This window comes from Leptinotarsa decemlineata, unplaced genomic scaffold, assembly GCF_025532065.1.
Source record: "Leptinotarsa decemlineata unplaced genomic scaffold, Ldec_3_MD MMD2_tig00000591_RagTag_RagTag, whole genome shotgun sequence".
Classification (NCBI taxonomy): domain Eukaryota; kingdom Metazoa; phylum Arthropoda; class Insecta; order Coleoptera; family Chrysomelidae; genus Leptinotarsa; species Leptinotarsa decemlineata.
The window spans coordinates 2,339,792-2,364,958 of record NW_027412552.1 but is presented as its reverse complement, the minus strand read 5'-3'; the positions used below and the strand labels follow the sequence as shown (position 1 = coordinate 2,364,958).

At 34.4% G+C, this 25,167-nt stretch overlaps 1 protein-coding gene and 1 long non-coding RNA gene across 3 annotated transcripts in view; one reads left to right on the top strand and one right to left on the bottom strand.

Moving 5' to 3' along the window:
• Positions 1-11,434: 11,434 nt before the first annotated feature.
• LOC111512596 (uncharacterized) overlaps positions 11,435-25,167 on the bottom strand; it is a 67,458-nt gene continuing 53,725 nt past the window's right edge. For both annotated transcript variants that reach the window (XR_012465282.1, XR_002723089.2), the window contains one exon: positions 11,435-11,497. This is a non-coding gene — a long non-coding RNA (uncharacterized lncRNA). The remainder of the gene's footprint in view (positions 11,498-25,167) is intronic.
• Ccapr1 (cardioacceleratory peptide receptor 1) overlaps positions 23,509-25,167 on the top strand; it is a 42,420-nt gene continuing 40,761 nt past the window's right edge. The window contains exon 1 of the mRNA XM_023168734.2: positions 23,509-23,907. Coding sequence (XP_023024502.2) covers positions 23,698-23,907 — 210 coding nt within the window. The 5' untranslated portion in view covers positions 23,509-23,697. The remainder of the gene's footprint in view (positions 23,908-25,167) is intronic.

The following is a 25,167-nucleotide window of genomic DNA, read 5'->3' as shown; positions in this document are numbered from 1 at the left end:
GATTTTGTTTATAACTACAAAGTATGGAGAACTGCAATTATGGTTCTTCGTTATAAAACAGACCTGCATACCACTATTTATGTAATCCTAGAATATATTACCGAAATACTAGTGTTTAAGGTTCTGCACAGATGTGCCAAAATTGTTGTAAAAAATAGATGAACTAGAAGGACCACAATTACGACTACATAATCAAAATAATACAAGAAACGCTTTCAAATTTTCTAAATGTATTTCCACTTTCAACTGCGTAAAACTTATAATTCAGGATCCCCAAGCCACCTGAAAAGCCGGGTACGTCAGCTAGTAACTGATAATAATAACATAAAATTCTTCTAGGCAAAATTATGTTCACAACTATCAATTTTATTAATAAACCAAGATAAATCAATACATAATATGTAGGTGGGCTGGAAAATTCATAAGCTGACACACAGATGGCGCTACTGGTATTGAATCCATATGATTTTAAGTTAACCCTAACCTTCAAAAGACACATCCAAATTTCACAGCTGTCGGACCATTAGTTTAGGGAATAGAACAATTTCAGTGAAGCAACTTCTGGTAGTTTGAATAAAATGTTGATAGAGCATTGCTTTTTGACGAAAAAAATACTGTTGAAGCCAAGGCTTGGTTTGGTAAACATCATTCTAACTTAGCACCAAGAAAATCAATCGTTGAGAAGTGGTTTATTAAGTTTAAATGAGGTGAAATGAGCATCGAGGACTACGCACGCAGTGGACGCCCAAAAGAGGCTGTTACCGACGAAAACATAAAAAAAGTTCACAAAATAATTTTGGATGACAGCAAAGTGAAGTTTATAGAGATAGCTGAGGCTCGAAAGACATCAAAGGAACGTGTTGCATGAATACAGGCCTTTTCATGATGAGCGTTAATTAGCCGTTTCTGGCAAACTATTCAACGGATCAACCTGAAAATTCCACAGTATGCATAAGTCAATATGACCCACACGCCTGAAATATTTTGGACGAAGCGGCGTTGTCGCTTCTACTATAAAGTAGCGGCTTCTTTGATTTTTCAAATGGAACACCCCGTATATAATATCATATTATGATTCATTATCACTTTGTCAACAAATTCATATACTATTTCTCTATACCTATCTATTACCGTTTAGAAGATATAAATTAATTTCGATATTTTTTTTACCGAACATGAACTTTTATAAATGCTGATAATCTTGAACTCTCTTGCACTAAAACGATCAAATTTAAAATGGAGTGGAGTGATACTATGAGGATCTTCACTCCGAGTCATATTTTCATTTGCCTCATACAGGGTCTTTAAAAAATGCAGATACTTTTTCAAATGGAACACCCTGTATATTTCAACATTTTTGAGCTCTACATCCAATTTTAGATTAACTTTGTTCAGATAATACTATTTCTATTTTGAACCGTTTTCAAGATAAACTGTTTCAAACGGAAATCGACATGGTTTCCTTGTTCATCACCCATTTTTGTAAAACAGATTTCGTTTGATGTTTCTCAATTAGTCACACACAATGATAAGATAATTATTAAAATACTCCTCAACCATCGAATGAAACTTCTCTTCAAACAATAGTTTTATTAACGCTGAAACATGAACTGAAAATAATAAACCCATAAATTAATGAGTTAATTTAATCGTCAGTGTATTTCAGAATATGTTCAAACATATCTCCACCGCTACTTAAACAAAAATGTAATCTCTTCAAAAGATTGTCATGTGTAGCGCTTCTGATCAAGTCTGGAGTCAAACTATTGAAAGCAGTTGTAACTCTCGATTTCATATCTTCCATTGTTGTTATTGGAATAGAGTAAACCATACCTTTAATGAAACCCCACACGAAATAATCTAATAGATTGCCATCTGGTGTTCTAGGAGGCCAACGAAAAGGTCCATTATTACCAATCCATCTGTCTTCGAAGATTTCGGTTATAGCTTCGCTGACTGAATGAGAATTATGGGGTGGAGCACCATCCATTTGGTACCATACACGTTCTCTTCCTGGTCTATTATTTTTTTAAATAATGATTTTTCATTTGAATTCCATTCCTCAGTAAATCTTCATATTTTGATGCATTCAAATTATCATCATAAAACTCGACATAAAAAACTGACTCATTCTTTATGGCACAAAATACATTGAATTGTCATCTTTCTTGAAAACCCCTTTGGCGGACAACATGGGGATTTTCTGGCACCCAATAATGACTGTTGTGTCTATTGAAAACTCCATTTTTTGTGAACTTGGCCTCATCTGTCCAGATGATATTGTCAAGGAAATGTTCATCCTCTTGAGTCTTGACAAGTAACCATTCAAAGAATTCCACTCTACGAGGTAAATCAGTCTCTTTCTAATGTTGGACACAGTAGAACTTATAGGGATGCCATTTATGCTTATTAAGAATTCGACAAATTGTCACGTAGGGTATATCTATCTCCCTTTCAGCCTCGTGCAGAGAAGCATTTGGAAATGCATGAAAGCATCCCAAAACTGTTATACCATTGTCATCATCATCCACTTTAGTCTTCTTACGAATGGATTTTGGACGGAAGGTTCCATTCAACCTACAGTTTTTTAGTAGTCGATTTATCACATTATTATTCGGCTTCGGGAGTTGTGGATATCTTTCATGAAATACTCGGCGTGTTCTACTTGCAATTCTATTGCACTCACCATAAATTATTAATAAATTCAAAAGATATTCATTACTGTAACCTAATCTTGACATTATTCTATTATAATTGGTAGCTATCACAATCAGTCAAAACCACTAATGAAAGTATGACGTTAAATTATTGATTTATTTATTTTTCCAAAGCATACTATTAAAAAATATTAATGTGTACTGTTGAATATCCAAAATAAGTGATGAATTCAAAAAAACGAGCAAGAAAACCACGTCAGTTTCCGTTTGAAACAGTTTATCTCGAAAACGGTTCAAAAGAGAAATAGTATTATCTGAACAAAGTTAATCTAAAATTGGATGTCGAGTTCAAAAATGTTGAAATATACAGGGTGTTCCATTTGAAAAAATTGAGTTCCACTCATTTTTTCATGAGATCAAAGTATCTGCATTTTTTGAAGACCCTGTATGAGGCAAATGAAAATATGACTCGGAGTGAAGATCCTCATAGTATCACTCCACTCCATTTCAAATTTGATCGTTTTAGTGCAAGAGAGTTCAAGATTATCAGCATTGATAAAAGTTCATGTTTGGTAAGAAAAATATCGAAATCAATTTATATCTTCTAAACGGTAATAGATAGGTATAGGGAAATAGTATATGAATTTGTTGACGAAGTGATAATGAATCATAATATGATATTAAATACGGGGTGTTCTATTTGAAAAATCAAAGAAGCCGCTACTTTATAGTAGAAGCGACAACGCCGCTTCGTCTGAAGCGTGTAGGTCATATTGATTCATGCAGACTGTGAAATTTTCAGGTTGATCCGTTAAATAGTTTGTCAGAAACGGCTAATTAACGCTCATCATGAAAAGCCCTGTATTTGGGTATGCGGAAGCTCTGTTCAATGTGGGAGCCGCGTGAACTCACAATCGACTAAAAACAACAACAAATTGATGATTCTGAGCAGTGTAGGAAGCTGTTCCAAGTTGTTCGAAGAAAAAGAAATTAATGATGTTTTATCAAGACAATATACCTTGTCACGAATCAATGAAAACGATGACAAAATAGCATGAATTCCTTCCGCGTCCACCGTATTCTCCAGATCTGGCCCTCAGCGATTTTTTCCTGTTCTCAGACCTCAAGAGAATTCTCGTACGAAGAGATAGTTGTCGAAACTGAGGCCAATGTTGAGGGTAAAGACAAATCGTACTATAAAAAATGGTATCGAAAAATTGTATGACCTTTATAATCTGTGTATCGCCATCGAAAGCAACTATATTGAATAATGAAATCAAATTTTATCGAGAAACCTGTTTTTTCTATGTCAGCTTACAAATTACCACAACATATGTAACCATTAGTCTGAAAATTAAAAAAAGGTATAAGTTACCCAAAAAATAGGACTTTTTGTAGACTTATAACATCATATGTAGTGAAAGCTCCCCAGTTCTAACCACCGATCTGACTTCTCACCGCTAATATAGTTATATTTCAAACCAACACATACAAAACATTAATTAATTGTACACATAAAACTTTCTCTTGAATCGCTCGCTGCTTTAGTGAAAACCGTATGGAATCCGTTTGGTAGTTTTTTAGTTTATCGTGTTCAGACAGATAGACAAACAGACAGAAAAACAGGCAGGCAGGCAGACATGGAGGGGAACTTTTAATTTACAATATATTTTCATAATAAATGACTAATAGTACGTCTTCAAAAGTTTGAAAAAAATCTTAATAGTTTAAATAAAAACATGAGTAAAATAAACGGTACCTATCTTTGGAATTCTTAGTTTTCTCAGTGCAAATTCATTCGATGAAAATATTGTGAATCAACCTTCTTTGAAGACACAAATTATCGGCCAATTTCTTCCGGTTCTCAAATATTCAAATTTCGTCTAGTCCGTCGTTGAAAATTGAAACCCCCGGCAGGTTAACTACCCTTTGTTATCACAGATTTCCATTTATTCATAATTCACACGGAAATCGTTTAGCGGAATGGTAAAACGCAAAAAGATCTAAAATTAACTTGTTTGTTCGTTGTTCGATTGTTCCATCCGGTCTTCTACGCGAATTAATTCTAGAAGGGTTTCGAGGGAATTCCTACGTGAGAATGAATGATGGCCCCATAAAGGTTTTCATTGTAAGGACTCCTTTAATGACGACCGAATCCTCTCCGTTACATTTTCCGATCCCTTACACTATATTAACCCTTACGACTTGATTTGGAGGTGTCCTTGGAGAAGCTATTATTAAACAAAGTATTACAGTACAGACTTTTTTTCAAATTATAACCTCAAACTTCTAAAAGTCCCAAACTTAACAAGTTTCATAATTTCAATCCTCACAGAAAAGGCATCTTAAAAGATAAGTAAATATTACTAACTAAACAAAACATCAGCATAGCATGAAAACTAATGACACCATTTGTTTGAAGGTGGTTGACAATGTTTCGTAGAGTACTTCATCAGTTCGGACTTCCATTGTCTAATATAATATGAATTGATTTGAAATCCCTGAATAAAATAAAAATTGTTATTTTCGGTTAATCTTTTATTTTTTTTTTTTCAGGGATTTCAAATCAATTCATATTATATGCAACGAGGGCGATGCAACGATTATAGTGGCCATACAGTTTTTCGATACCATTTTCATAGTAGGATTTATCTTTAGCCTCAGAATAGGCCTCACTTTCGATGATTACCTCTTCATCGGAGCTAAATTTCTTTCCAGCGAACATTTACTTGATGTCTGAGAACCAAAAAATGTCGCTGGAGAGGGGCGGGTCTAAAGAATATGGTGGATACGGAAGCAATTCGAAGCCCAATTCATGCAATTTTGCCATCGTTTTCATTGATTTGTGACACGGTGCCTTGTCTTGATAAAACAGCACTTTATTTTTCTCCAAATGGAGTCGTTTTTTCGCTATTTCGGCTTTCAAACGCTCCAATAACGATATTTAAAAGTTGCTGCTGATGATTTTCTTTTTTCAAGATAGTCGATGAATATTATACCATGCGCATCCCAAAATACTGATGCCATAACCTGCCAGCGGACAGTTGCGCCTTTGCACGCTTTTTATATTCAAAATCGGCTCTGTTAAGTTTTCGTTGTTACACACTGTATAAAACTTGGAAACATGTTACTTATAATTCAAGGATTTTGTAAACACCCGATTCGTTATTTGGTGAAATTCAATGATTCCATTCATGATATTTATTACAAATATTTACGATACGGGGTGTGTAAAAAAATTAAGTGAATTTTCATTTTCCTCAAAAATATTTATTCATTCATCAATTCCTACTTTGCCCCCTTCAAAGTAGTCTCCCTCAGATATAATACACTTTTGCCAGCGTTTCTTTCAATCCTCCAAGCAGTTCTGATATGCACTTTTTTTTATGTCCTTGAGCTCTCTTAGCGATTCGGTTTTCATTTCCTCAGTCGTCGCAAAACGCCGTCTTTTTATGGTTTTTTTCAATCTCCAGAACAGGAAAAAGTGGTAGGAAACCAAATCTGGTGAATACGGTGGCTGACGCATGATTACAGTGTTGTTTTTGGCAAAAAAAATCCATAATACCGGTATAAGTATACAATAAACTTGCAATAAGTTTATTTTATAAGTTTGAAAATGTCCGCATAGAACGAAACTGCAGTAAAGTTAGATATAAATAAAAGTGGCAAAGAACATAGACATTTTCATTTCTCGTTTCTTCATTATGATTTTCTACCACGTAGTAACGGCTACATCTATCAATTTATTTTAAACAAGTTTCGCTATACAGTAGCTTGATCAGTTAACGGTTCATCAAATTGTTTTACAATATCTTTCATATTTTCTTAAAAATGCAATGTATAGATACAAATTGACGACCTTGATTAATAAAGACGTCTGATTGGGAATGGTCGTTTTAAGAATGATTCGACTAATTGTAGGAAATTTTTCATGAAAATAAATTCAACAGTAGTGAGAGATTAATTAATAGAAAATTTGATTGTTTACTTTTATTAATTTCCAGGGATTCTAGCATGTTCAATTTTTGTCCTTTATTGTCTATATGTACGCCTAAGTCGTGGTTGTTTTCTAAGCATAGGTTGAATTGGTGTTATTCAATTCAAAACTTGTTTCGTGTTCGGAGATTCTGGTTTTGAAATTTCTAGATGTTCTACCAATAGAACCTTTTGGGCACGAGTCACATTTTAGCTTGTAGACAATCGATTTGTTGTCCTTTTTGTAGGCTAATGCACAGATGGCGCTACTAGTATTGAATCCATGGGATTTTCAGTTAACCCTGACCTTCAAAAGACACGTGTAAAAATTTCACAGCTGTCGGACTATTAAATTGTGGGATAGAACATTTTGATGCAACTTTCATAAGTTTGAAGCAAATGAATGAAAATGATTTCTGTGTGTTAATAAAGCATTGCTTTTTTTTGGAAAAAAATACTGTTGAAGCCAAGGCTTGGCTTGATAAACATTACTCTGACTTTGCACCAGAAAAATCAACCGTTGAGAAATGGTTTGCTTAGGTTAAATAAGGTGAAATGAGTAGGGGAGAAGAGGGACACTTGATCCCCCTTTTGTTTTTGAGCATTAATTTAAGTACCGAAAGAGTTTATAATTTTTTTTAATTTATTTATGCATAATTTATCTAGGAATTAGCTTAAAAACGGCTTTAAGCGTTCATTGAAAAATCATGTTGTGTTCAAAAAAAAAACGGGAGGTCCGAAAATGTACCATGTGTCCCATATTCTGGGAGACTGTACCTCACTATGTGGATGACTTGATCAGGGGGGAACAAATCTCCCTGATGTATGGAAGATTTGATACTACCAACTAGGAAGACTAGTATACAACTAGTTAATGAGATGTGACAATCAAAGTCAAGGTAGAATAAAATACAAACAAATTTATTGAAATTAACCTTTATTTTGTGAAAAAAAAATTAAACAAATGTTTTCATTTATTAGTAGGTAAGTATTTATTAGCTTTTTTCACTTTTAGTTCTATTTAGTCAGACATTTCTCTCAACATAAACATCGGAAATTCAACCATTTGGCTAAGACTTGGCTATAATTTGACAAATTAACAAATTTAAATTAGTTCTCACCTTAACTCTTAATACTTGAACCTAATTATATCAGTCATTTGCTCTTAAAAATAATTACTACTCTTCAATCTCTATTTAAACCACAGGGAATAATAATTAGTGTTTATTACCTTAACTCAAACTAAATTGATTATAACAGAATAATTTGTTCCTAAATAATGATAGAAAATTCAGTATTGTTAAGTACAAAAAGTGTATATTCAATATTAACTCTTCGTAACGATTTAACAAATTCTGAACTTATAACCCTCTTTGAAGATGACTTCATTTTTTGGCTTAGGAAGTTTTTTCACAACTTGGTATCTGGCTATTTCACTGATGTTATCCTTTACTGGCCATTTGAAGAGGCTGTCAGAAACTTGTTTCATACAAATTTTACCATTTGACCATAATATTTTTTCAAATAAATTCAAATCTGAATCCGAAGTGTCAGGTAGCTGAGGTAGCATTCTGAGGTTTTAACTATCTTGATCTTTGGGTTGCAAATTTCGTTTAACAGTTTTTGCTCTTGCTTTGCGATTTTTTCTCTTGTCCAGCTTTATATTCATTTACTATGGCTTGCACTGGTGTATCAGTTGAAATTTTGGTTGAACCCTTCTTTCTTCCTCTAGCAGTTGATTCTCTTGAGGCTGCCTTCGGATACGACCTCACATCTTTAAAACTCTTTAATTCAGATCCCGAAGGTGTAGTTGAGGTGAACGCAGCAGTCATAGTCATGTTCGTTTCGGTGTGATTATTTCCAGATAAGGTAGACGAAGATGGCGTAGCAGACACGTCAGCAGTTGCAGGATTTGTTGTGGTAGGGTTATTTTCAGGTAAGGTAGACGAAGATGGTGTTGCAGACGTATCAACAATTGTAGTATGTGTTTCAATGGCGTCATTTCCAGGTAAAGCAGGTGAAGATGGTACATCAGACATGTTAGCAGTTGCATGATTCGTTTCGACGAGGTTGTTGTCAGTGTTTTCCCTGTCATTCACAAAAGAACTCAAAAATTCTTCATCTGTAAATATTTCTGAGTTGAACGGACAAATTCCAGTATCGAGAACGATGCATGGAGAGGATGCCCCAAAGAGGTTGTTATCGACAAAAATAAATGTTCACAAATATTTTTGATGACCGTAAAGTGAAGTTGATAGAGATAGCTGAGGCTCTGAAGATACCAAAGGAACGTGTTGGACATATCTGGGTATCTGTTGAGAGTTTATGGCGCGCGAGCTCACAATAAAAAAAAATAACAACGAATTGATGATTCGGGGCAGTGTTTGAAGCTGTTTCACCATAAAAAACCCTAATTTAAGTGTCGATATGTGACAATGGATGAAACATAGCTCCATCATTTCACACCAGAATCAAAACCACCGTCATCTGAGTGGACTGCACGTGGTGAACCGACTCCAAAGCGTGCAAAGGCGCAACTGTCCGCTGGCAGGTTATGGCATCAGTATTTTGGGATGCGCATGGTATAATATTCATCGACTATCTTGAAAAAAAGTAACACCTAATAAGGGTAACTCACATAGGAAATTTAGAGTAAATTTTCAAAATGTGCGCCATTTTGCTCCATGCAACAATAAAGATTTTGTTCGAATTTTGCTCTTACATTATTCAACATCTCAGGAGTTATAGCTCGGCATTCATCAATAATTCTACGACGTAATTCATCCAAATTGGCTGGCTGTGTAGCATAAACTTTAGACTTTAAATATCCCCACAAAAAGTAGTCCAGTGGTGTTAAATCTGGTGATCGTGCTGGCCATTCAATTGGACTTCTTCTGCCAATCAATTGTCCTTCAAAATGATTATTCAAAAAATTTCAAACCTGCTGGGCATAATGAGGTGGTGCACCGTCTTGTTGAAAATGGGTAAATTCATCTTGACATCTTGGATTCTGTTCAATTATTTCAACTATACGAGGTTGTATTGCCTCTTCAAGAAGTTGTAAATAAGAATCACCGGTTAAATTTCCATCAATGAAAAATGGACCTATAACATGATTGCCTAATATTTCGGCCCAGACATTCAACTTTTGGAGATGTTGGGTATGTATTTCTGCGTATTGGCTTGGGTTTTCATCAGACCAATAACGGCAATTGTGACGGTTCACGCAACCTTTTAAATAAAATGAGCTTTCGTCCGAAAAACAGATGTTATAAAGCAGCTCGGGATTTTGCATTAATATCTCACTCATGCCCTCACAAAACTCCTGTCTTCGGTCAAAATCATCCTCATTGAGTCCATGAACAAGTTTAATTTTGTAAGGATGGAATTTGTGGTTTTTAAGGATTCTCCATGCGCTCATATGGCTTATTCCGGCCATTGCTGATAAACCTCTGGTACTTAACCTGGGATTGGCGATGACTTGACCAATCACTCCAATCGCATTATCGTCATTCACTACCCTTCTCTGAACATTTCTTTTCTTATTTAAAACCGAACCTGTCTCCCTGAATTTTGTGAGCAAATCCAGAACGTGATTTCTGCTTAGGTGTTTACCAGGGTTTTGCTCGTTAAATAAAATTGATGTTCTATTAGCATTTTGGTCGTTGCCAAAAAAAATAAAGCAATAACTGAAACCCTTTCAACAGTAGTGTAAGGCATTTTTAAACAAATAACAATACACGACCCGTCTAAACAAAACAATTGAACGATGTACTAATGAAAACTGGAAGAAGAGGAGTGGGTATTGATTTAAAAAAAAAAAATTATTTAACAAAAAACTGATAAGAAGAACTGCTCGATTTTTTTTTATTTAGGCATACAAGTAACGAGTGGTCTGTCTAATGTATTATTAACATGGCAATTTCAACTTCAAATTATCTCGAAAACTAATCGTTACAAAAATTTTCTCTTGACAGAGTTGTAAAGGTATTCGAAAGACCTTTAAAACAAGGTGCCACTCGACCTAGTTTCCTTTTCTAAATAAGGGTCGTCGGAAGCACCCCCCGAGGGGGTGCGTACTACAAAAAATCTGATTAGTCTAAAAGGTGTCCCCCTTTAATTAGAAATCGACGTGTCCGAGCTTTTTTAAAAATCTTACTTTTTATACTCAAAATCGGCTCTGTTAAGTTTTCGTTGTTACACACTGTTATCTCTTTCAGAGAAAGTATTTAAAAAAGTGTCCCTTTTCATACGGCTATAAATACTTCTATCTCAAAACACCATTAAGAATCCTTCATAGAAAGGGAAATAGTAACAAACCACCACAATTTCGTCGAATGTTCCCCTCCAAAGACCACCGACAGTCACTGTTCCCATTTATAAAGATTATTGTAAGCTACGGTACTGTTATTTTTCCATTACCTATATCTGGGCAATAAGTTTTTCGCAGAAAACGACATATTTCCCTTGTGAAAGGATCAGTCGGCTTGACGGCCACTCGTTAATTTTTCCTATTTGTACCGGTCAACTGGGTCGTTTCCCATTTCTCATTTTCCTTTCGGTATTAGAATTAATAACCAGAGCCTGTTCGTCATCCGAAATGCATGGCTGAATGAAAATCAATATCGGAGGATTTATGGAAACAGCAACCATCAGTTGAAAGCGCGGGGGAAAACATGATTTACACCAGGTAGGCGGACACGATGTCCACAAGAATTCACAAGATTCCGTCATTTGAATTAAAGGTATTGAAATGAACATCGGTATTAATAAGGAAATAAAAATGCCAAGCCATTACTCACCATTTGTAATATACCTTTTGGAGACATTTTTCTTGACCATCGGATATTTTGAATTTCCACAATCTGAAAAATAAAACAAAATGGTTGTTAGCATTTTATCTCATCTTTTACTTCTTTGAAAATCAAATGCTTGCTCCATAAAGTACAAAAAGGATATATTGATGATATTTTTACTAGATTGAATCAAAATTGTGAAGATCTGAAATAATTTTTGAATTTCTTAATTGAACATAATCAAAGAATTGAGTTTACCTGACAGACCTTCACATGACTCAGCATTTAATACATTCTTTCAGAAGATAGCACATGTTTATGAACAATATGAAGACAGAAGGATTTTGGCTTTCTACTTCTCCATCTAGATACAATAAATGTGTGTAGGAATCCTGTGAATGATATCTGATTCGATTCCATCACGAATGTTTTTCGTGTAATTCAGAGTTTCGAGTCGACTTTTTCTTCCAGTTCGTGTCTGAAAGTTACTTCTTTGCATGATTTACACATCTTTGTATACAGTTAGTTTTTTGAGAAGTACAAAGTCAAAACTTCTCTTTTCCAAAAAGTAATCTCTTCCAAATGATTGCCCCTTTCAATTTGAATACAGGGCTTTTCATGATGAGCGTTAATTAGCCGTTTCTGACAAACTATTTAACGAATCAACCTGAAAATTTCACAGTATGCATAAATCAATATGACCTACACGCCTAAAATATTACAGACGAAGCGGCGTTGTCGCTTCTACTATAAAGTAGCGGCTTCTTTGATTTTTCAAATGGAACACCCCGTATATAATATCATATTATGATTCATTATCACTTTGTCAACAAATTCATATACTATTTCCCTATACCTATCTATTACCGTTTAGAAGATATAAATTGATTTCGATATTTTTCTTACCAAACATGAACTTTTATAAATGGTGATAATCTTGAACTCTCTTGCACTAAAACGATCAAATTTGAAATGAAGTGGAGTGATACTATAAGGATCTTCACTCCGAGTCATATTTTCATTTGCCTCATACAGGGTCTTCAAAAAATGCATATACTTTGATCTCATGAACAAATGGAACACCCGGTATATTTCAACATTTTTGAGCTCAACATCCAATTTTGGATTAACTTTGTCCAGATAATACTATTTCTATTTTGAAGCGTTTTCGAGATAAACTGTTTTAAACGGAACTGACGTGGTTTTCTTGCTCGTTTTTTTGAATTCATCACTCATTTTGGATATTCAACTTTTTTTTATACTTAGTAATATTTCTTTTTGATCCAGTTTTTTAACTGTCTCAGATCAGTCAATTCGAAATTGGTATGTACCTACCTTAGAAAAAGTTACAATTTGTATACATTGAGGTATTGGTCTGTAACGTACAACAGTACACATTAATATTTTTTAATAGTGTGCTTTGGAAAAATAAATAAACCAATTATTTAACGTCAGACTTTCGTTGGTGGTTTTGACTGATTGTGATAGCTACCAATTATAATAGAATAATGTCAAGATTAGGTTACAGTAATGAAGATTTCTTGAATTTATTAATAATTTATGGTGAGTGCAATAGACTTGCAAGTAGAACCTGTCGTGTATTTCATGAAAGATATCCACAACTTCCGAAGCCGAATAATAATGTGATAAATCGACTACTAAAAAACTGTAGGTTGAATGGAACCTTCCGTCCAAAAATCATTCGCAAGAAGACTAAAGTGGATGATGATAACAATGGTATAATAGTTTTGGGATACTTTCATGCATTTCCAAATGTTTCTCTGCACGAGGCTGAAAGGGAGATAGGTATACCCTACGTGACAATTTGTCGAATTCCTAATAAGCATAAATGGCATCCCTATAAGTTCTACTGTGTCCAACATTTGAAAGAGACTGATTTATCTCGTAGAGTGGAATTCTTTGAATGGTTACTTGTCAAGACTCAAGAGGATGAACATTTCCTTGACAATATCATATGGACAGATGAGGTCAAGTTCACAAAAAATGGAGTTTTCAATAGACACAACAGTCATTATTGGGCGCCAGAAAATCCCCATGTTGTCCGCCAAAGGGGTTTTCAAGAAAGATGGCAGTTCAATGTATTTTGTGCCATAAAGAATGAGTCAATTTTTTATATCGAGTTTTATGATGATAATTTGAATGCATCAAAATATGAAGATTTACTGAGGAATGGAATTCAAATGATTTTAAATAATAGACCAGGAAGAGAACGTGTATGGTACCAAATGGATTGTGCTTCACCCCATAATTCTCATTCAGTCAGCGAAGCTGACGAGCGAGATGGATTGGTAATAATGGACCTTTTCGTTGGTCTCCTAGAACACCAGATGGCAATCCATTAGATTATTTCGTGTGGGGTTTCATTAAAAATATGGTTTACTCTACTCCAATAACAACAATGGAAGGTATGAAATCGAGAGTTACAACTACTTTCAATAGTTTGACTCCAGACTTGATCAGAAGCGCTACACATGACAATCTTTTGAAGAGATTACATGTTTGTTTAAGTGAAGGTGGAGATGTGTTTGAACATATTCTGAAATACACTGACGATTAAATTAACTCATTAATTTATGGGTTTATTATTTTCAGTTCGTGTTTCAGCGTTAATAAAACTATCGTTTGAAGAGAAGTTTCATTCGATGGTTGAGGAGTATTTTAATAATTATCTTTTCATTGTATTATCTGTGACTAATTGGGAAAAATCAAACGAAATCTGTTTTACAAAAATGAGTGATGAACAAGGAAACCATGTCAATTTCCGTTTGAAACAGTTTATCTCGAAAACGGTTCAAAATAGAAATAGTATTATCTGAACAAAATTAATCTAAAATTGGATGTAGAGCTTAAAAATGTTGAAATATACAGGGTGTTCCATTTGAAAAAATTGAGTTCCACTCATTTTTTCATGAGATCAAAGTATCTGCATTTTTTGAAGACCCTGTATGAGGCAAATGAAAATATGTATCACTCCACTCCATTTCAAATTTGATCGTTTTAGTGCAAGAGAGTTCAAGATTATCAGCATTTATAAAAGTTCATGTTTGGTAAAAAAAATATCGAAATTAATTTATATCTTCTAAACGGTTCCTAAGTATAGGAAAATAGTATATGAATTTGTTGACAAAGTGATAATGAATCATAATATGATATTATATACGGGGTGTTCCATTTGAAAAATCAAAGAAGCCGCTACTTTACAGTAGAAGCGACAACGCCACTTCGTCTAAAATATTTCAGGCGTGTAGGTCATATTGACTTATGCATACTGTGGAATTTTCAGGTTGATCCGTTGAACAGTTTGCCAGAAACGGCTAATTAACGCTCATCATGAAAAGCCCTGTATATGAAGAAGTTTTCTAGAAATGGGTCGTACCTTGGTATATGAAACAAATATAGAAAGTTAAATTTGGAAACGAACACCCTGTACTTTATTGAATTTCATGATTAGCTATGAAATAATCAAAATTGGAATTAACTTCACTCGAAAGAAGTTTCAAAACCCAGCAAGAGATACAATTGATCATGCTATTGGCTCTCATGATCTTACTAAATTACTAAATTTTCTTTAAAAATGGAAATTAATCGATAAAATTTTGAGTTCTTGTGGTATTACTATTGACAAAAGTTGTGGATAAAACTCACGGAAATGATATCGAAAAAGAGAAACGTTTGAATAAATGAAATGTAACAGTAAATTCAATTGAAATGGCATTCCTTATAAAAGTCTGCAATGGCTTTGCCAGTGAAATTTTCATTTCAATATCATGTTGCGAGTTTCATATTCTCGGGATCGTGTTGTCATTCGTCAAGCCTGATCCGAGAGTCAAAATAAAAAGTTATTACAACCACGTGAATCAATTTACGAGGAATATATCAAAGTGGGTCGCCAGTTCCGCGGCAAAAATAATTTCAATCTCTGTGTATCTATTAATGTTGTGTTTGCATTCAATTGGAATGGTGCGTCATTATCAAGGACGATAAGAGTGTGTCGGAAGAAGACCGATACGGAACAAAAAAAACTATCTGCAAGTTCGATAGAAATTGTTTGGCAGCCACAGGTTGAATTTTTTTAGATACGCACCAATAGCGTCAACAAAAGGCGAGAAAATAGGGTCGACTTTATCGACTAATAGAATCGAAGTCGGAAAAAGTGCTCAAGAATGTTAAAATATCGACGAAATAAAGATATATTGTGGGACCGAAGGGGTTTTTATAAATATATTAAAGTTTCAGTAGTAAAAAACCCGCTGAAAAGCAATTTTCAAAGTGTTCGCACAAATCAGGAACCGCGACCCTAAATCGGAAACATTCTTTGTTCACTTTATGTCAGTGGCGCATCAGAATCATAACTGTTTATATTTTAGCAAGTCGTCTCAATATTTTTTCCTCTTCGATTTCTACGTTTTGCTTTTAGTTTTATTAAAAATTGTTTTGCAATAAACATACTTCAAGCCAACATCCCCTCCGTACTATATAGGTAAAGTGATGTTTGTTACGTGATCGGAAGTAGGATGTCCTTACACGATCTGCTGCTGCTATAGATATTGTTCTTCTGTTCTTCCGAACACTTTACAAAAATCACCAGAAGAAGACAAATGATACTTTGTCAAAACGTCGTGATATCAATCCCAGTAAGGATAATAACTCAGAACACGGATCAAAACACGTATTCCTATCCGTGAGAACCTTAGATTCAACATTTCAAACCTTTACGGGGAGAAGAGGTCAATCTAGAACAGGGGTCTCCAAACTTTGACGCCTTCGGGCCATAATGATTTTTTCAGTTTGTTCCAAGGGCCAATTTCTGCCCTTAACTATATTTCTAGACTAGGATAGTCGCAAAGTGCGTGACCTAAGCAAACTTACGTTTTTTTTGCATTTCAATTATTATTGTGTATTGTGACACTTAACGACATCTAGTGGCAAGTAGTGGTTACTATGTTCTATCTTTTTCAGCTACCCGCTAGGTGGCATTAGGCGTAATTAAATATTTGGAATTACCGCGTTGGTTCGAGAAAGTTCTGGTTCTAGCTAGGGTATTCCGATCACCTCGAGATGGCAGTAATAATTGCATATAAAAAGGCTAGCGGCGCAACTGCGAGTTAGTCTGCGTAGGAAAGGCGAAGGAAGCGAAACTGTTTATTGCGAAATAAAGTAACACCCGTCAATAACAGTATTTTGATTTGACTTATTGTTTTTATGTGTGATTTGTTAGTATGGAAAAGAAGCGAAAAATCGACAGTGAATGCAGAACGTTCCAAGAAAAATGGAACTTTCAGTATTTTGTGATTGAGTCCAGTAATAAGGCGCTATGTTTAATTTGTAATGAAACCATAGCTGTTCTCAAAGACTATAACATTAAACGACACTATGAATCGAAACATCTTCAAAGTTACTCCAAGTATACAGGAAGTTTGCGGAAAAAAAAATTTGAAGCTTTGAAACGCGGACTCAAATCGCAGCAATCTTTGTTTACCAAAGCGAATACTGAACAAGAGTCTGCAACTCGCGCCAGCTTTCGTGTGGCTCTTGAAATCGAAAAACGTGGCAAACCATTCACCGATGGAGAAATGATAAAAGAATGCTTGATTGCAGTAGCCGAAGAAATATGCCCCGAAAAGGTAAATTTATTTAAAAGTGTCAGTTTGTCAACAAACACCGTGGTTCGGATGGTGCAAGACATCCCAGACATCTCAACTGTCTGACAAAAATGGACATCATGAGTGGTTTTCTCTAGCATTGGATGAGTCAACGGATGTGTCAGATACTGCTCAGGTGTTGATTTTTATTCGCGGAGTAGATAAAAGCTATGAAGTGTATGGAGAACTTCTTGATATTGATAGTATTCACGGCACGACAACTGGGGCAGATATTTTTAAGGAAGTTGAAAATGCCATTAATAAAAAGAACCTTCGATGGAGAAATTTGAAATCTATAACAACTGGAGGCAAAAATATGTATGGTAAAAATAAAGGAGTAGTCGCACTTGTGTCAAAGGCTGTAGAAAATGACGGTGGTTCAAAACCATTTGTCTTACATTGTATCATTCATCAACAGTCCTTGTGCGGAAAATGTTTGGATATGTCTGAAGTTCTAAAACCAGTCATATTAGTTGTAAACTTCATCAGATCCACTGGGCTGAATCACCGACAATTCCGCGAGTTTATTCAACAGATTGGAGAAAATGATTTACCATATCATACTGCCGTACGCTGGCTTAGTTGCGGAAAAGTCCTTAAGCGCTTTTTTGAACTTCGAGCAGATAGGATTTTTTTTTAAATGAGAAGCAGCGCCCTTTTGCTGATTTAGAAAATAGTGAATGGATGTGGAAGTTAGCCTACTATGTCGATTTGACAAATCATATGAACGAACTGAATCAGCTTCTCCCTGATTTATACACCAATTTCAAATCCTTCAGGCAGAAAATAATACTATTTCAATCGCAATTACGTAAAAAATGTTTCACACATTTTGAAACATGTGAAATATTCAGCCACACTACAGAGACTGAATTTCCCGTCAATTTTGCAATCGTAACTTTGAGTGCTTTGAAGATGAATTTTGATACTCGTTTTTCAGATTTCGATGTCATTGCGAATGACAAAATCCTTTTGATTCTGACATTGAAACCCTGGCTCCGGAACTCCAAATGGAAATTATTGATTTACGGTCCAGTGATATGCTTAAGAACAAATATCAAAATTCATCTTTGTTGGAATTTTATAATAGTCTTCCACTGGAACAATTTGATAATTTGCATAAATTTGCTCGTGGATTGTTTTCTGTTTTTGGTACTACTTACTTGTGTGAGAAAACGTTTTCCAAGATGAAGTACACAAAGAATGTTCACAGATCTCAATTAACTGATGAGCATCTCAAATTTCTTTTGATAATTGGTACAAGTAAAATTGATCCACAACTACAAAGTATTGTCGGTGGAAAATCACAATCACATAAATCTCATTAGTGTTTTTGTTTTACTGTGATTCATTTCAATTATTTGTTAGTTATTAATATGCTCAAACTTAGATACTTAAGTTAAGTTTTCTTTGTCATCATTTCTGTCGTTAAGTTTTACCTTGTAAGTAAATAAAACCGAGTAATTATTATTCTGTGTTTTCTTCTTCAACTCATCACAGCAATAGTAACAACAATTAGGTAATCATTGGCTGTCGCGGGCCAGATTGATGACAGTAAATCATTGGCTGTCGCGGGCCGGATTGATGACACTGGCGGGCCGGATTTGGCCCGCGGGCCGTAGTTTGGAGACCCCTGATCTGTAAGAAGATCAGGTAAAAATCAACAACAATACCTATAGTAGGCAGCAGATCGTGTGAGGACTGTCTAGTACCGAACACGTAACAAACATCACTTCACCTAGGTAATAGGGAGCGGATCAAGTAAGGTCGGTCGACTTCCGAAAACTTAACAAAAATCACCAGAAGAAGACAAATGAGACTGTCGAAACCTCGTGAAATCAATCCCAGTGAGGATAATAACACAGAACACGGAACAAAACCCGTAAATCAGTTCAGCACATGTTTCTTTCTCTGCATTCATATTGATGCAACCTTCGCATAAGTGATTATGGTCCACACAGTCAAGGGCTTTTGAAATATTTCATAATATATTATCAAATTGCTCATTTTGTATAGCTGTACTGGACAAGTAAGGAATTCATTTGAATGTATTTTTCTCAATTAAAGTTGAACAAATACATAGAAACACAAAAATGGGGAAGAGGTTAGTTTTTGTAACGATGTCTTTTATTACTGATCGCTCGTTTTCGCAATAACAGCTCCGGTAAAACGACTCAATAACAACGACCCATCGAATCTCTGAACGTAATCGTTTCACACTTCTCTGAAAGCACACGTAATAAAAATCAAAAATGCAGTTAAGTCTTCTCGATTTATAAACAACCGTGACGTAAATTACTCCCTTATTCTTTCATCCCGTCCAATTAAGTTCTAAATCTGACGCGGAGGTTGATCTCTTTCCATTGAAATTTACTGCTATCTTGGCACATTATGCAAACTAGATGTACGGGGTCCTGTTCCTGAGATCGTCCTTAACGCATTTTACTGCGAGACATGGCTGCGAAATTGTTCAGACAAGGAGTGAAATTGAATCAGAATGAACCACGCAGGTAGTTTGGCAGGATATTTATTTTACAAGAGTGTACAAGTAATTCAGACATTCGCTTTGAGAAGGAACAACGATCTGTTAAAAAAAATAAGATTGGTCAGTTAGAATTTAGATGAGGAAATATTCATATAAAAATCCTCTAGTTTACAATTCACTTCAAATGTGATTATATTTTCACTCCAAACTTGAATAGAACTTTCGGAAAAATTAACAAGAGATATAAAATAATTAGTAACAGAGGCTAATGAAATACGCTTTGAGGATTGTATGTTGGTCAAACTAAATGAGCTACTGAAGCTCGTTTCAAAGAATACAACTTGCATTCACTAAATATAGTTTAAAAAAACTAAAAAACACGCTTTTAAAGAACATCGAACTAAAAAGTTAAAAACATTTTTTTTAATAAGCTTAAAACAATAACGAATGAAAAATATTAGTATTATTGTGAAAAAAGCGACAGACAGGCGCCTGATATACAAAAATATGGCACAAAACGCCACGCTTGTTTCACAATAATACTAATATTTTTCGTTAGTTATTATTTTAAGCTTATTAAAAAAAACATTCTCAACTTTTTAGTTCGATGTTCTTTAAAAGCGTGCTTTTTTAAACTATATTTATTTTTTACTTTTGTTAATTTTTTTTGGTAATTTTTTTGGTAAAATTCCTCTCAAACAACATAATAAAATTTGAGGTCTCAAATTCTATAGTAATACTGAGATGCAGTAAGTCTCCAACAGAGGGATGTCAAGCACCTTAATTCTAATTTTTCGATTTTTTGAAATATTTGAGCAACTGAATTTTTTAGGTGTACAATTTACGATAAAGTTTTCATTGTTGAAATCCATATTCTCGTTTGTTTTCAAATAATCGAATTAGATTTTAAAATTCATCTTCCGTTTCGTTCAAAACTTTTTTCTGTACTGAATCACGGGTAATTATAAATATTTAAATATTTCATCTGTAGTAGAAAATTTCGCTAACACTTATAATTCTTAAAATATGTTTTTTATTTTGATTTTCTTTTGAACAACCCATCAAGGAGGTTACATATAGCGGCATCTGTTCGCGAATAGTTCAAGCAATAATGCCGATAATTCTGTCAATATACAGATTCGGAGCTTGAGAGTTACAAACAAACATATATACAAACAAACATACATACATACACATATACAGGTGAAGCTAATATAGAGCGTGTAATAAAAAAACGATTATATACAACTAAACATCTGAATGTTTTCGAAAGCATACAACTCGCATAGTGTTCATGAAAACCATGATTTAAGGAGAGATTTTTGTGCTTCAGTATCGGTAGAAAAAATTAATTGTTGAAGATTAATCTGAAAGTGACGTCTATGACTGATTCAGGGATATTTGGTATTCTATATTCCTTTGTAAGCTTTCTACGGAAAAAGTGAAATCTAAAAAAAGGGCCATAAGAAAATTACAAACATGTGTAAATAGCTTATCAGGTTATTAGAATGACCACTGTGGAAAGTTACATAATTGTCCTAAATCTCTTGATATATTTTCTTGTTCAAGACTTTATTTTTTTTCAAATGTAAATCAGATATTCTCTATTTTCATTGAAATAGTTTGTCATCACTCATATTGGAATTTCCCTGTATAACTATTTATTTATTCGTCTGGCATCTATTTGATCTACTGGACTGCCGTAAGAATATTTTGACGTATCCATGAATTTATGAGGTGCTGCCTGTCTGATTTATGAAGTTCCCGTGCCAGATTTGTGTTTAGACAAAAACGTCTTCTCAAGAAGTAAACTGAGGACAGATAGAATAATTTGAACTTTGAGAAACTTCTGAATATGTTACGATCATTCGAAAGAGGCCTTGACTTATTTAGTGCCAATATTTAAAAAAAAATTGAAATAGTAATTGTCACATCCTATACAGTGGGATTTGTCAAAAGGCCGGCTATTTCCTTGGCTGTAATTCAAACTGAATATCATGTTATGGTTCAAGAAAGAAGTTATTTTTATTATTTTGTGACGTGACGTGACGAAGAGCACTACATTCGTATAGTTATTATGTTGGTTGTTTTCTCCAACCATTGGTTTTTTCATATTTATTTCTTCTCTATTCTAAATTGAAAGGGGGTTTACTTTTAGGAGAGATTAATTTTTGGGGAAGAAATGTTTTGGCTTCTCCATCTTCATACAAAAAATATGGGAATTTTCAAAATAAACTGTTTACAACTGTTTTCATATTCCTTAATGTGAGCGATTTCATCGCTTCATCGCTTCTTCCAGCATATTCAGCGTTGCTTGAATATTCTCTGTATCATTGATTTTCATCAAGTATCGACCATTTCCATCACACATGTTAAATATTCAGTGATAGTTTTATTCTTAGCCTTGAACTCATCAGTTGATTCGTAAAATATTTTCTATATTCATATTTCAGGTATAATAAATTTAGAAGAGCTGAAAGGCCATAGGTACGTTTATTTTAAATATGTAAATTTTCGGAATAGATAACATTAAAGTTACTGATAATTCCTCCGTTAATCTGTGAAAATGTCATGGCACAAAGACTCGCCAAATATTCCAAGTATTTTAACAATAAACATGCTACATATCAACTTGACCCCAATGATTATATTATACCGAGCGCTTATTCGAAAAAGTTTTACCGCGAATATGAAACACAACAATGAAAAGCGACAATTTTTCAAAATTCGATCCGTACAGTTATTTTCTTTGTAATGTAAATTGCGGAGATGTATGTCTTGTAGAAAATTAAACATCATTTATCGAATTTATTCAGTTCCAGACATGTGCACACAGGGCGATTTTTTTATGTTTGTGAGAGGCAAAAAAGTTGCAAGTGTTTTGCATGTTCAGCGATTTTCTGCTATTGAAAAAATTTAATCAAATAATTTGTATAAAATTTTGTGTAAACAATGAAATTAAGTGCTCAAAAACACGAAAAGTTGACAGTGGCATACGCTGATTGTACTCTGAGTTAGAAAAATGTTAACAAGTGATACAAGCTTGTGAATATCGACGATTGCCCTGTATGCCTCAGAACATCAACAACCGTTGAAAATATGGAAGGAGTGAACAAAATTGCTATCGAATTTGACCAAATTTTGACCAAAAAAACCATCGATCGCTCAGGAATTGTTGAATGACATCGGTAATCAAGATTTGCTTAAAAGGATCACAACTGGCAACGCATCTTGGGTATATAGTTGACATCAAAAACCAAGTCCAATCACCCCAATAAAAGAACCTAGAAGACCCAAGACCAAAAAAGCAAGGTTTGCTAATTGTTTCCTTCGATTACTGTGGCGTAGTGCATTAGCAGTTTGGGGACGGTAGCCTGGTTGGTTGACGTGAGTGGTTTGCTTTCCTCACTCAATTCATCGATGTGTGAACCGGTGGTTCAAACAGCAAGGTCGGTAAGACCTCGTTAGTCCTTAGTTTCGACTTTTGAGAGTCGTCGTTCATAGGGGGGCAACGGCTGGTTAACGGAAAAACAGATTTTTAACAGATAACAGTTTGCCACATGGTCGTACGTTCTATAAGAAGTATTATGCACCGCTTGCGAGAAACAATACTTGTTCGTGATTTTTTGGTCAAAAACAACATCGTTTTCATGCCTCACCCACCGTATTTACCAGAATTGGTCCCCTGCGACTTTTTCATGTTCCCAAGATTGAAGAGACCCATGAAGGAAGGCGTTTTGAGAAGATTGAGAAGATGAAACCGAAACCAAAAAGTGCATATCAAAACTACTTCGTTCTGAAAAAAACGCTGGCACAAGTGACCGTGGAAAACTACTTTGAAGAGAATGAAATGGAAATTGATTACTTTTTGAACAGACCTCGTATTCTAAAATTGAAATATTCCGAATAAAAACGGCAAAGAATAATATCGTCGCTCTTCAACACTACCGACAACAGAAGTTATGAACAGAAAATGATTGAACGGCACGGATGACGATGGCACATTGATTGATACAGTGACCTCCCACTTGTTCGAATATTAACAACGTGAACTTGAATCAGAAATTCCGGAATGGTCGGATTCCGAAAATCCCGTCTAATCAGAAGGAAGCGCGCGGCGCATGAGTCTCTCCTGCGAAATTCGCGGGATATATAATATAAAAAATGATGCCAGTGTCGACAGTGGATGCCGAAGTGAGATCCCAGAAGGCACATTTCCTATTTCAAAGAATAGAATCATTGTTACTGTGATGTCTGGGGAAGTGACGAATGAAGTTTCGGTACTAAACAGTTCCAATTCGACGAAAATTGACCAATTTTATTTCTACGAGGTGAGTCCGCAAAGTATATTTTATTGCTATGACATATTTTCACCTACGGAAGAAATTTATTTTGTTTTTTCAGTTATTTAAAAATTCAATGACAATCATTGTTGGGAATGTGAATGTCTAGATATTCATGTTCCCAGCTGAAATATTTTTCATCCAAACTTCTCTAAAATTGGTGTGGCACTTTCAACAGTCAAAATAACTAATAAAAAATCAACGGATATTTTAACTATATAGAATATGGGGGTTTTCATTATCTCGAAATATGTACAAATGTTTAAGAAACAAAAAAATTTTAAAAAAACATGGCACCCCAACATTTTTCGAAACATTTTTGGAAAAAAATAAATTTATGATAACAACATGAGTTTTTCTTATTTTTTAAAAAAACAAGTGACCTGAATACTTTTGTTCTATATACAGGGTTTTCCTTAATGATATGCGAATAATCAAGGATGTAAATCTACATGAAAAAATACGAAGTGATAAAAGTTTCAAGAGAAAAAAAGATAATCATTTAATATTTCAGAAACCATTCGGAATTTTTGAGTGATATTTGGTAAGCAGTGGCAGTTTGATAAAAATTTATAGTTTTCAATAAAAATATAATTTTCAACTTCAACAATGGCGTTGGTACAAGAATTGACTTTTTTGAAAAAATAAGATACCCAAAAAATGTTTTTGAACTCGTGAAGTTTTGGATAAAAAGTGTTCTTAAGTTCTGTTTCTATAATACGTCGTTTTTTAATAGAAAAACAGTGTATTGTCCTAGAAATTGTTGAAGAATTTCATTGTATTGAACTCGATCTTACCGCAGTTAGTTTGGCAGTAACACTTGTTGAAACAGCACATTTTTCGATACAAAAGCAAATACTTGGGAACAAATATTTAACGTAGCGGTGCCACTGTCGACTCCAATAAAATGAGAATTTCCAATAATTTCACGGATAATACAAGGGTTTGCCTTTTTTACTCAAAAACGAAGTATCGTAGGACTCTTTCATCCCAAATTCAACGGGGAGTTCAAAAATAAATTTCATTTAAAAAAATCATAGACGCATTATTCAAAAATATTCAAGTCAGTTCCCTTATCCACGCCACTGTTGAAGTTGAATATTATTTTTTCATCGAAAAATATAAATTTAATCAACTGTCACTGTTTACCAAAACCAAATGGTTTCGTAAATATTGAAAAATGTCCATACGAGGGGTTGACCCTCGTATTTTCGTAACGGAGCATTTTTGGACCATATATAGGTTATA